This window comes from Pongo pygmaeus, chromosome 14 (genome assembly GCF_028885625.2).
Source record: "Pongo pygmaeus isolate AG05252 chromosome 14, NHGRI_mPonPyg2-v2.0_pri, whole genome shotgun sequence".
NCBI classification, from domain to species: domain Eukaryota; kingdom Metazoa; phylum Chordata; class Mammalia; order Primates; family Hominidae; genus Pongo; species Pongo pygmaeus.
In genome coordinates, this window is record NC_072387.2 from 86993817 (window position 1) to 87006943 (window position 13127).

The following is a 13127-nucleotide window of genomic DNA, read 5'->3' on the forward strand; positions in this document are numbered from 1 at the left end:
ATAGATCTTGCCCTGTAAATAACCACATACCCTACAAAATTACAAGACTTCTACTTCAAAGCTTTCCCTCTCTGGCTCCTGCTTTCTATCTGTCCAGCTCACTCCCTTCACTCTTTTGATTCCAGGAATTCCTCAGCCCCGTCACAATCACCAGTCCATTAATTCTACCAGTTTTTTCACAGTCCCCACCACTCATATTCTCATTTCCCTCCCTGCCCATCTCAAACTCCACAGCCCCCATTGTAACCCTTTCCTTGCAGACCCCTTCCACTCCCTTGCCATCATTCTCTTTGTTGCTCTCACTTGGCTGAATTTTAAACGTGGCTAGTGGTAAATCCAACTCTCAGTCTATTCTGTTCCTCCTCTCCAACCAGTTGAATATGGCAAGAGGAAACAACGTCAAATAACCTGATTTTAGGCCCATGAGTACTAACCTCAACTGAGCCATTGGTATGAACCAAGGATCCTTCAAGAGACAGCACAGCGTGTGGAGGGTTTATGCAGCCAGACTTTCTGGTTCAGATTCCCAGCTCTGCCCCTTATGAGCTGCATCATCATGAGATATTTATCTTTATGTTCTGTGCTTCAGTGTTTTAATCTGTAAAATGGGAAGAAGAATAATACTTACGTCTGGGATTGCAGTGAGCATTTCATTAGTTAATATACATAAAGTGCTTAGAAAAGTTCCTGGCACATAATGACCCCTTATAATGGTACATCATCATCTTATTACATTTCCTGGGTCCACTTACTCTTCTGCTTGCCTAGAAAACCATTTCACACATTTTCTTCCCCTCTTTCTTTCTCACACAGTCCTAACCCCTACTCAACCTCCTCACTTTGAATCAATGATCTTGATTACTATTTTACTGAGAAAATATATGTAAACAAAAGAGAACCTTCCTCACTCTGAGTCAATGAACATATCCCAGCTATACCCATCTAGTTCTTTCCCTCTTGCTGCTGTGAATGAGCCCTCTGTACTTCCATCTAAGATCAACCATCCCCCTGTGCCTTAGGTCCCATCAATTCTCAAAGTCATCTGTCTAGTGATTTCCCCCTCACTCTCCTGCATCAGTGATTCACTGGATCATTCCCATCATCATATCTACATGCTGTAGTAACCTTCCTCGATCCATCAACCTCGAAGTAGCTACCCATTTCTCTCTTCCTTCTTTACTGCCAAACTGCCTCAATGCCTCTATCTCCTTGCTTCTCATTTTTTCCTAAATCCACTCGTATAATTTTTTTTTTCCACCATCGTTCCATCAAAACTGCTCTTATCAGGGTTACCAAAGACCACTCTGTTGGCCAAACCATGGTAATTTCCCAGTCCTTGTTTTTATCTGATTAACAGTAGCATCTGAAATGGCCAAGTACTCTGTCCTTGAAACTTTTCTCGCTTGGCTTCTGGGATGCCACGCCCTCCTATTACTCTTGTTTCCTTCTTGGCCACTCCTCCTGATTCTTTTGCTGTTTTCATCTCATATTCTTGACCTCTAAATATTCCAGGGCCTGAAGGTCCAACCTCTGGCCCTCTTTTTGTCTCTACTTACACTGACTCCCTTAGTGGTCTCTGCCAGTTTAAAGCATTAAATACTATCTCTAAGCTAATGATGGCTGTATTTATATGCTTTTTCTCCAGATAGCCTCATGGCTTACTCTATTACTTCCTGCAGTTCTTGGTTCAAATTTCACCTGACAGAGAGGCCTTCCCAGTCCATTCTAAGTAAAATAATCTTCCCACCCCATCAGTCTATATCTCCTTATTCTGTTTTATTATTATTATTATTTGCACAGCACTTTTCTTCTTCTGACATGTATTTATTTGCATATTGAAAGCCTTTGAGAACAAGGACATTATCCAGCTCACAGAGAGCCTTCCTTGCACATAGAAAGCTACCAATAAATGTTTGTTTAGTAAAAGCACAATCTCATTCAGTCCTGACAATACCCCAAAAATCCTATTAGAAAGATTATTAGAGATGAAGAAACAGAATCAAGTTAACCTATTACCACACAGCTGGCAATTCAGGCAGCCTGACTCCAGCCCACATGCCTATCTACCTTGCTACAGAAGCCAGAAGGGTACACAGGATCAGAAGGTTCTTTCACTAGGTACAGAGTTTATGTTGAGGACAAATAGAGAACCGCTGGGGTGGTAGTGGTGGAACATAGGGGAGTGACATACTCTTAGTAAGGTGCTGACTCCATCCAAAATGTGCACATAATTGCCCATCTCCAGTTCCTACCTCATTAAGTCCTGCCAACTCAGAGACTGCTGCGGTGCTTCACTGGAAAGTTTAGGCTGACAGTAGATTGTATATATGCTTTGTCAGCATCAAAGTGGCCTGTGCTGACAATATTTAAGTCAGATTTAGTTAAGAGCTTCAAATCAATGCTACCTTGAGGTCTCTGAAATTAAAGCCTTTTCTTGCTGTTTCCATAGCAGCCTGATAGTTGACATAATCCCCGAAGAAGCTTATATGTTAATACCCAAGGACCATTTACAGTTTTCATGCACTGCTGACCTGAAATGCCATGACTAGAGCTAGATATACTAGCAAAATATTGAGGTATTTAAAGAACATAGTATAGTCCAAACTATAGTGAAAGAGGATCAGGTTTTCAAGAACCTGATTAAATAAACTTTTAAATACACGTATTTTAAATATTTGACTTCTTTAAAGTTTAGTGCTCCATGGATTCTGACCTTTCAGGTACCTCACACATGGGGGTTGTAAGATGCAAAGGATATTTTTATGTAGGCAATAAATGCATTCAGTTAATAGATGCTAAAATTTACCATGTTTCCATGGTGAAATGAACTGCTGTTTTCTGTTTTAAAGGGAACCAGGTGTTCACCCTCCAATACCTCCAAAGCCCAGTTCTCCTGTTTCTTCTCCTAACCAGCTGAGACGGGATAATAGGTAAGACCTAGTACTCCAGAATTTCTTGACAAATGAAGTTCAAGGGAAATGAATGTAAATGGATTGTGACCCGCTGTGTGTGCAAAGCATGAATGTTTTGTGTGCACATTCCCTAAAGAAGCGCCTGTAGAACTTTTTCTAATTTTATTTCCCAACACATATGTTTATTTATGTTTGCCTTTGAATACTAATGGCTAACTTGTCTTAAGAAAATATGCCTTCAAGATAAAAATGGAACAATATTCATGTTCAGAAAGTGTTTGTGCACAGGCTTTTTATATATTAGCTCCTAATATATAAATATAAATACATATATGTATTTGGCATGTATTATATATAATATACATATAAACCATATTAAAAATATATTTTTTTCATGTTTGTTCCAAGTTAAGTTTCCCACTAAGAGATACAGATTCTGATGAAAGATGTTCTTGAAACTTTGTGTTGCCACTCAAATCCTTGCTTATGTTAGAAATACCTTTGAGTAGTTCTTTAATCTTTTTTTAGTGAAGGGATTTGTAATTTATTTCAAAACTATCACAAATTTTGAAAGATGTTCTAATTGACTTGTCTCTGAATCAGGAAAAATAGACTTGCTTCTCAGCTTTAGAATCTCTGTCACTCTGTAATTAATACTTGGAAACAAATTCAGAGATCTGAAACTCTTCCCATGTGTTACATTTAAACTGTTTAATATATCTTGAACAATTTTTCAAGATGTACACCCCACATTTCCATTATTATTTTGAGATTAAAAAATGGTAACTCAATGAAGATTGACTACATTACATCTGCTTGATTGCCTACTGTTGCTTCTTTTGTATTTTTGCTCTTTGATGGTGATTTTTTTGAACACCATGTAAGACACAATTATGAAACTATTCTTTAATAAGACACAACCATCAAACTACTTTTTAGTAGACACAATTATAGAAATATTCTTCATTAAGAGAGTAACTTCAGTTAGAAAGTTTTGACTGGGCAGCAGGACTATGTAGCAATAGTTGTTAAAATTCCAGGTTTGAATTTCTGTTCAGTGAAACTGCACAGGATCTTTGAAATTTTTTCCTTAGGATGAGAGCGTAATTTTTTAAATTGAGTCAAGAGAATATTTCTTCACTGAACTAATTAAAAATATAGATCAGATGTATAACTTTTTGTTTGTATGATGGTTATACTGATCTCTTAAAAATATCTTCTCAAGCTTTTTGATCTTACATTATTTTTCCTCTAACTCTTCTAGTATTGAGCAATTAAATCCCAATTTGAACAGAATTTTTTTAAGGGGCTAAAATTAATTGGCCTCAGTACCACCTATATTCTAATCTAAAATCAGAGTCACTAGAGCTACAAGCTTGTTTAAATTTAAAGGAAGCTGAATTTCACAGGATTTTACTACTCAAATTTCTTTATTCTACCAATGATCTAAAAAATAAAATTGGGACAACTTGCATGTTTTTTAAAATCCTGACTACTTTAATCACAGCAAGATGATTTTAATGAAAGAATATGAAATGGAAGTGTTTCCTATGTAATTAACACATGTCCTCAGGAGTATAAAAAATAGTTGAATATAGCTTCTTGAGAACAAGTAGGAATGTATAAGTAGGTCAACCATATACTTTAAAAAAGAGTAGAGAAAAGTCTTAAATTGTGCCAGAACCTAACATAATAAAATTTAATTCTGTCAGCTTAGTATGGTCATTCCCAATGTGGTAGGTGTACTTGAAATGTAGACTTTTTCTTTCACCTTATATGAACAAATATATTTCTTGATAGTATTCAAATGGGATAATTCTTTAAGAAAAAAATCCCTTTGATGCCCATAATAAAAATTAATATTTTAAAATATATCATTATATAATAGAGATAAGTATGAAAATGCTTTATTGATGGAGAAAAAAAAACAACATAAGCATATTTAAAACTTATAAGTCTAGATATAGCCGGTGGTTTACAAATATACGATAAAGATAGATTAAATTACAAACTCAGTATACTGGAGTTCCTGCCAACCCAAAGAGTTTAAGTTTGTTATCTCAGGTAGTGTTATGGTTCCAACAAACACTGATCTTTTTGTGCATAAATTTTTAAAAATAAATTTCAATTTATCAAAAAAAGTGTTTTCTTTTCTGACTGATATAATCTTTTAACTTTGAAAATATAGGCAGATACATCCACCTAAACCGGGTGTATATACAGAAACCAACAGATCTGCTGAAAGAAATATAAGGTACACTGATTTCTATTTATATCTACGTAACTGTAGCAATGATAAAGTATGCTTTCTCAGCACATTAAAAAATGCAAGGCAATTAATAATAAGGTAGACGAAATCAGTTTTCCAACTGACTCCAAAATAGTAATAAATGTTTTTGTAGGCACTTTCAGAATTTTGTTCCTTTTAATTCTATCCCAAACTTTCCATTAAAAAAAACTACCAAAATGGTGTGAACAAGATAACAGGATAAGCTCAAACCACTAAAGGCAGGAGAGCTTGTTCACCTCTTTATTCCCAGGACCTGTTTTGAGGTCTATGATATAGTTGGTGTGGATGTATAAATAAAGAGGTGGAAATACAGTTGTTCAGTTGAACTTGTGCTACAAAAACTTTGTCTAGTGTTGGCTGAACATAGGCATGTCCAACTCCTCCTGCAGCATCGGGAAGAAGCCATTGATGCCATTTGGTAAAGGGACATTCACCAAATGTTGTGGGGGGGAGGGTAAGGTGGCATTCCCCAAATGTCTGGTCTCCTGATTTACACTTCCGATTTATGCTTGTTGTCTTGCACATCCTATTTAGTCTAGCATTTGTTCAGGATGTGTCTTCTTTTTCTCCCTTTTTTAAGGAAAAAAAATTAGTTTTTGAAAATAGTTTTTAAACAGTACAATTTTATAGGTCTATCAATATGATAATTTTTCAGTCAAAAGATTTTTATGACTGAAAAAATTATTTTGAAGTTTAAAACTTATATACTTTTCATTTTTTATATTATCCGCGTTTGGCTTTCAGTAGAGTCCCATTCTAAAAGACACATCACATGGATTCTCTTCTTTGGAGAAAGTGATGTTTCCCTTGTTCTGAGGAGCTTACAGCACCACTCTTGGCATTCCCCAACCTGTGTTCTATGTGCCACAGGATGTCAATGCATGTTCTGCAAAAGAAGAGTTCAGTGTTTCACTACATTTAGGAAACACAGTTAAATAGAGTTTTCTGCCACAGAACTTTTCAGAATCTTTAGTGTGCTTATGTGTATTCCAAATCAGCAAAAGTCGGTTACATTTCCCAACTTACTTGGCTACAAAATCCTTTCTTCATGGAACCTTATTAACCTTCTATGAGATACTGAGTTCTTTTCTTTTTTTTTCTTCTCCTTCTTTTTTTTTTTTTTTTTTTTTTTTTTTTTTTTTTTTGATAGGATCTTGCTCTGTCACCCAGGCTGGAGTGCAGCAGAGAACTCATAGCTCACTGCAGCCTCAAACTCCTGGGCTCAGGAGATCCTCCTGTCTTAGCCTCCTGAGTAGTTGGGACTACGCTCACAGGCCACCACACCCAGCTAATTTAAAAAGAAATTTGTATGTGGAGATGGGGATCTCCCTTTGTTGCCCAGGCTAATCTTAAACTTCTGGCCTCAAGGGATCCTCCTTCCTTGGCCTCCCAAAGTTCTGGGATTACAGGTGTGAACCACCACACCCAGCCCACAGTTCTTAATTACTATAAGAATTTTCCTAATTGTTCCTTTTATGATCCAGGGATATCGGCATTGATCTGATTTGGAATACATGAGCCCTCTATGTGCTCAGGTGCTTCCACTTATTCTAGAGTCTGAGAAGACAAACATTTTCACCCTTTTAGGGTGAAAAGGAATAATTAATTAATTAATTGTATCTGTTGCTTAATGCTGCTTGGTTCTGGTAGAAAACCTTTTGAACTCACTTCTGTGTTTACTTGTTAGTTAAATGGATTTTGTTTTCTGTGTCCTTTTTGTAACATAGAACCTGGGAGCTAGCAGTACAAGTCTTCAGGAGAAAATGTAGTTATTTCAGTGAGCACTAGATGGCAGAGCCAACACCCAGGTGGAATAACAGAGGGGAGTGTGTGTGTGTGTGTGTGTGTGTGTGTGTGTGTGTGTGTGTCAGTCAACGGGGGATGTGTGTGTCTCTACGTGCCATGAGCTGACATAATAGAACCATTTTGTCATTCTGTTAAACTCAGTAATTCCTGAACACCACCTAGACTATTGACTTTATTTACTGAAAACAAATGAGAAATTTTAGCTCCTTCAAAAATAGCTCCACTGTCATTGACCTGTATTTATTTTTCATTGTTTGAAGGAGTCAGGATCGTGATAACATCGTCAAAGTGGCAACTTCACTTCAGAGAAGTGACGAAGGGTGAGATCTCAGAGCTTTTGAGCTTGGGTTTTATCTTCCCTGGTGTTTCAAAAATGCTTAACCACACCTTTAAAAGTTCCAAATATGAACAAAATCCTAGTGCTGTATATTGTATATAATTTAAAATAAGAAAGCATCAGTTTCTCCAGATAAGTATTCCTGAATAGTGGATGGTGCAGACATTTATGGACACTCTTCCAACTCTGCTGCTTTTTCTGGCAATTTTACTCACCCAGTGACCTCAGCTGTCAAGCCCCATTCCAAATATCCAGTCCTGTATTTATGTTGCTGGTTCAGATCTCTACTCATCTCCTAGCACCCCCGCTCAGGATGTCCAAGGTCATATCCAAATTCCCCTTCCCAAATGTGCTGTTCCTCATTTCTCTGTTCTTGCATTCCTGCAGGCTCACCTTTCTGGAATAATTCTTGATTCTTCCTTCTTCTTCCCTCTAGGTAGTATCATGCATGCATGAATTAAACATCTAAAATGTCCCTCATGTGTACACAGACTTCCCTTCACAGATTATTCATAATCTTCACAGATAATTAATAATCCTTCACAGATAATTAATAATCTTCACAGATAATTAATAATCCTTCACAGATTATTAGAGTAGCTATTCAGCTTTACTTACACTCTTCAGGCTTTCCTTCCACTAAACTATTATCACCCATCAATGCCAGAATTTTTCCAAAGATTCTGCTCAATCACTGAACCAGATCCTCATTGCCCATTCAATGGCATATAACCTCATTCAAAGCCCTTGCCAACCTGGCTCCAGCCTCACATTCCAGTTATTTCTGTTTTCACTCCTATATTTATCCTACGTTCATATCAAGGGAAACCATTTTCTCTCTGTAGTTTCCAAATACTCTGGCTTTATTTATACCACATGGTAGCCTTTTCCAGCCTCAAGCCACCATGCCAATCCATCCAAGCCCTGCCCATTGTTCAAGATCCGGATCAAGTGGCACCTTCTCTGTTGTCTTCCCTGAGTGATCCAGTGAGATGTGACTTCTGTCTCTATTAGCACTTAGAATTGCACTATTCATATTTTATAAGACCGAATCATACTCAGTTTTGTTTCCTGTTATTTGCGTAAATGTGTTACCTTCCCTATCATCTCTATAGTCTCCCAGGGCAGATATTTTGTCTTATTTGCCATTTACAGTGTGTGACATGATGCTTTGTACAAAGTAGGTGTTTAACAGATTATGGTAAAATCATAATATTCCATTGTTTAAGTCCAAAGCTCTCAAAAATATTCCTTGTTTAATAGATTTTAGTAATGCTAAGAGTGTTGTTAGAGATTGCAGTCTCTGTCAAAAGAATTGAAGAGAAGAAAATGTGACACTTGGCTTTTCTGTGCAAATTCATAAACAAAATAGGAGCTCTGAATCCATAGAAATTGAGTGTATAGAAATTGTCCTGAATGTTTCATTTCCATGTCTTCCCTCATTGAAATGTCCAGATCTCTAATTTTATTGATTAATTTTTGTTGCAGGTAATATTTTGTTTCCAGTAGGGATTAGACAGTGGTTTGGTGGGTGATCGGGATATCTGAGAAACAGATAAGTGAGTGACTCTGAAGGGAAATTGTGGTTTGGTGTAAATCAAATAAAAACCATGAGAGAGGCAGTTAGTTTAACTTTCCTGTCCCTGCTCCCTAGCCGTAATGCTCGAATTCCACAGCCAGGTACATTTATCACAGAGAGAAGTTGCTGCTTGACAGGGATCAGGAAAAATGTTCATGGTAGTCATCATGTTGTTTCTTTGGACCATCCACAGGGAGTAGAAATGGCTTCAGTTATCCGAGCTGCTCTTTGTGAAATGGAATGTTACTGCTATCTGATTAAGAGCATTTAATTTGTTACAAATGCAATGGTGAAACTTAATATCCAAAGCTTTCATCAATTTAAAGTCATTTCGAAAGCTAAAGTTTTTTATTTGGAATACAGTATCCATTTTATTTGATTTGCCACGGAGTGTCTTCTCATGATTTATGCTAATTTTCTTGGGATAAAGCAACTCCAAATCCTGATAATCTCATCATTGTGACTCATGCCAGTCAGAAAAGCCTGGGGCTAAAATTTATGGGACTCGTGGGTTTGCTCTTTCCCTTGGGGACATGAACAGATTGTTAGTCTCAGAGTTAGTGGGTAGAATATCAAGCAAGAAACAGTAATGGGTTACTGTACCAAGTGTTTGTCACACACAAGGGTAGAGCATTAATTTTTTTTTTTTTTTGGTTAGAGGCAGCAACTTTTGTATTTCAGTATTTATTCTCAGGCAACAGTTCTACCATTGATACCTAAAACTACTTGACAGGATTCATCTATGTACTGGCTGTTGATTTAGGGTCTCTAAGAGGACTACCCTCAGCAGCTATTCTTGCCATAGTGTCATTGTGCCAGGCATCTTCAAGCACATAAGTGACTCAGCAATTGCATCTCTCTAAAGGCTAAGTCGAAGTCTTGGTGTTTCTAAGTGCAATTAAAAAATAAGTATAGCAAGCATTTATTAGGCTGGGCGTGGTGGCTCACACCTGTAATCCCAGCACTTTGGGAGGCTGAGGTGGGCAGATCACCTGAGGTAAGAAGTTCAAGAACAGCTTGGCCAACATGGTGAAACCCCATCTCTACTAAAACTACAAAAATTAGCTGGGCATGGTGGTGCACACCTGTAGTCCCAGCTACTTGGGAAGCTGAGGCAGGAGAATTGCTTGAACCTGGGAGGCGGAGGTTGCAGTGAGCCAAGATCATGCCATTGAACTCCAGTTTAGGCAACAAGAGTGAAACTCTGTCTTAAAAAAAAAGTATAGCAAGCATTTATTAAACAAAAAATTTAGTAATGATAGGGCATTATTTATTATAATGGCCCAAATTAATCAGGAATTTATGACTTGTTAGGCATTGTGCTAAATACTTTATATGCATGAGCTTATGAATCTTTTCTGAGGTGGGTATGATTAGTATTCTCATTTTACAAATGGGAAAATTAAGTCCACAGAAGGTTAGGTAAGTCGCCCAGATTCACCAATGAATAAGTGATGAATCCTGGATCGTACTCCATGTGTCCTTAACGAGGAAACTTGAATGCGTAACTACTGATTTGTGAACAGAAAAACTTGCTGAGGAAGGCAAGAGAGGTGGGGCAAGGGGTGTGTGTGTGTGTGTGTGTGTGTGTGTGTGTGTGTGTGTGTGTGGTCGGGGGATGGGTCATGAATAGAAAAGTTAGAGAAAGGACATACTGTGACAGGGAACTAGAGGAAGAAACCAATAGCACTGTGGTGAAACCCCCACCCCACCTCACCTAGGCTGCCCGCTTAGGGGAGAAAGTTGAACCCAGGTGGTTTAAATAGAATTCCTGAACCTAAGAATTTAAATAGGTTGCTCCTGAAGCAGCAGCCAGAAAGGGCTTTGCAGTTGTCAAATGTGGAAACAGGCTAGCAAATTTAGCTGACCTGGAAATGAAGTAGCAGAGCTCAAGAAGGAAGCCAGACTTACTGATGAACAAATGTTTTCTAGAAGCTATGTGTGCAAGTACATTGCGCAATGCTATAATTAATGTACCTATGCGTGGACTCAATTAAAAGTGGGTATTAAGTATCTACTGTATGAAAGACACTGTATTAAAACACAGAAGTGTGTCTGATGTAAAATACAGTTCTAAATTTTTAGTGGTGTGCATACGTGTGCCTGTGCTGAGGTAGGAGCATTAACATGAGACCAGTGTGCAATGGCTATAACTCAAAGTATAGTCACAGAACTGTCATAAAGCAGGTGCAGGAAAAACAAATGCTGCAAGGGCTCCAAAAATGTAGAGGACTCTATTCAGTTAGAGGACCAGGAAAGGCTTTCTGGAGAAAGTGGTGTTGGATGAGAGCTTTGAGGATCATCAGGATTTTCGCAGATGATAAAAGTGGGATGTGTTGCATTTCAGAGAACTGTTATTTTAAGGCAAATTTACCCTTTGACCCCGGGCAAGCTTTTTACTAACGTTAAGCATTTTTTTCTCTTCCCAAAGTGAAGAATTGGATAATCTCATCAAAATGAACAAAAGCTTGAATAGGTAAGATTTTTAAATGTTTATTTTTTATTACTGAGTTGCATATTGTGACTTTTTATGCCTTTCCAGTCTTTGAGCGTGAGAATCCACATACCAGGGTAGTCAAAAATATCCTACAAATCTTGAATAAAAGCTTGCAGCAATCATCATCATTTCATTGTTATGATGAATGGTTATTAAAGTCTAAAGATACTAATATGAAAGTGTTCTTGATTTTCATACTCCATTTGTTTATTAAGGCAGTTATATAAATAACCACTTTTCCTGAAATATTAATTCACTAAAATGAAAACAGAATTTGGTTTGATCATGGAATAATTTTAGTTTAACCATTACAAAAAAAATTTTATTATCATAGCTAATGTTATATTGTTTATTATTATTTTTTGAGACAGAGTCTTACTCTCTTACCCAGGCTGGAGTGCAGTGGTGCAATCATAACACTGCAGCCTTGACCTCCTGGGCTCTAGCCATCCTCTTGCCTCAGCCTCCCAAGTAGCTGGGACTACAGGCGTGTGCCATCACGTGTGGCTAATTTTTAATTTTTTGTAGAGATGGGGTCTCACTATGTTGCCCAGGCTGTATCTTCTTGTTTTGAATCATTTATAATTGTATAACTTGAAATATGCCAAGAGAGAAAAATGAATAATCAAGGCTTGTGTTTGTGGTACATATAATGTAAGCAAGCTCTCTATTACTTTGCATACTAACCCACTAAACAGTGATCAAAGAGAAGGAGAAAACAGGGCAAATGCCAAATGAATTAATTGATCAGAGGATCCCGAGATGTGTTTTTCATATCCTGTTCTGGCAATAATGATCACTTAATCTGCCGCTCTTCAGTTTCCTCATTTACAAGGAGAGGAGGTTTTAGATCAGGAGTCACAGACTCCACGGCCCACTGAGACCAGGCAGCTGTGAGTGGGTGAGGAGACTGACTGTATGAAACACAGGCAGTGAGATAACTGGGGCCAAAAGGAGAGCAAATGCCCTGTCTAAGCACAGAGCTGCTTCTTAGCTCAGCTCCAGCTGAGGGTCTCCACTGAGTCTAGTGTTGCAGGACAGAAGGGCATTCTCAGGAGATCCTGAAAATCCAGTTTTGTTGTTTGTTTGTTCATTTGTTTTAGAGACAGGGTCTCGCTCTGTCACCCAGGCTGGAGTGCAGTGGTACAATCATAGCTCACTGCAGCCTCCATCTCCTGGGCTCAAGCAATCCTCCCACCTCAACCTCCCAAGTAGCTGGGACTACAGGCACCACCACCATGCCTGGCTAAGTTTTAATTTTTTGTAGAGATGGGGTCAGACCATGTTGCCCAGGTTGGTCTTGGGCTCCTGGGATCAGGTGATCCTTCCACCTTGGCCTCCCAAAGTACTGGGATTACAGGCATAAGCCACCACACCTGGCCTGAAAATTCAGGTTTCTGTGTGTCCTGACCATCATTGTAACATGGGCTCACTTTAAAGCCTATGCTTGAAAGCTAAAAGGGTAGAAATGCTCCATGAATCCAAGTAACACCTCTGTAGACCTATTGGGGTTGACAGATCCCCAGTTTATATCTTTTATTTTGTTTTCTCTAAGGCCCACTACAATTTAAAATTTGAATCTATGAAAATATCTATTTCAAGAATTGTAGTTCATCTTCCCCAACAAGCTTCTGTTTCCTGTCTTAGATGTAAACTGGTCTATGTTCTTATAGAGTTAAGCATTGGTCATTATCACTGATGAGGCT

The 13127-nt window shown here is 38.0% G+C and overlaps 1 protein-coding gene across 11 annotated transcripts in view; it reads left to right on the forward strand.

Annotated features, from left to right (window-relative positions):
* Positions 1-13127, forward strand: part of SCEL (sciellin) — a 110282-nt gene that overhangs the window by 49613 nt on the left and 47542 nt on the right. For all 11 annotated transcript variants that reach the window (XM_063650990.1, XM_054446863.2, XM_063650994.1 and 8 more), the window contains 4 exons: positions 2850-2930; positions 5101-5166; positions 7269-7328; positions 11356-11400. In XM_063650990.1, the coding sequence (XP_063507060.1) occupies positions 2850-2930; positions 5101-5166; positions 7269-7328; positions 11356-11400 (252 nt within the window). The remainder of the gene's footprint in view (positions 1-2849; positions 2931-5100; positions 5167-7268; positions 7329-11355; positions 11401-13127) is intronic.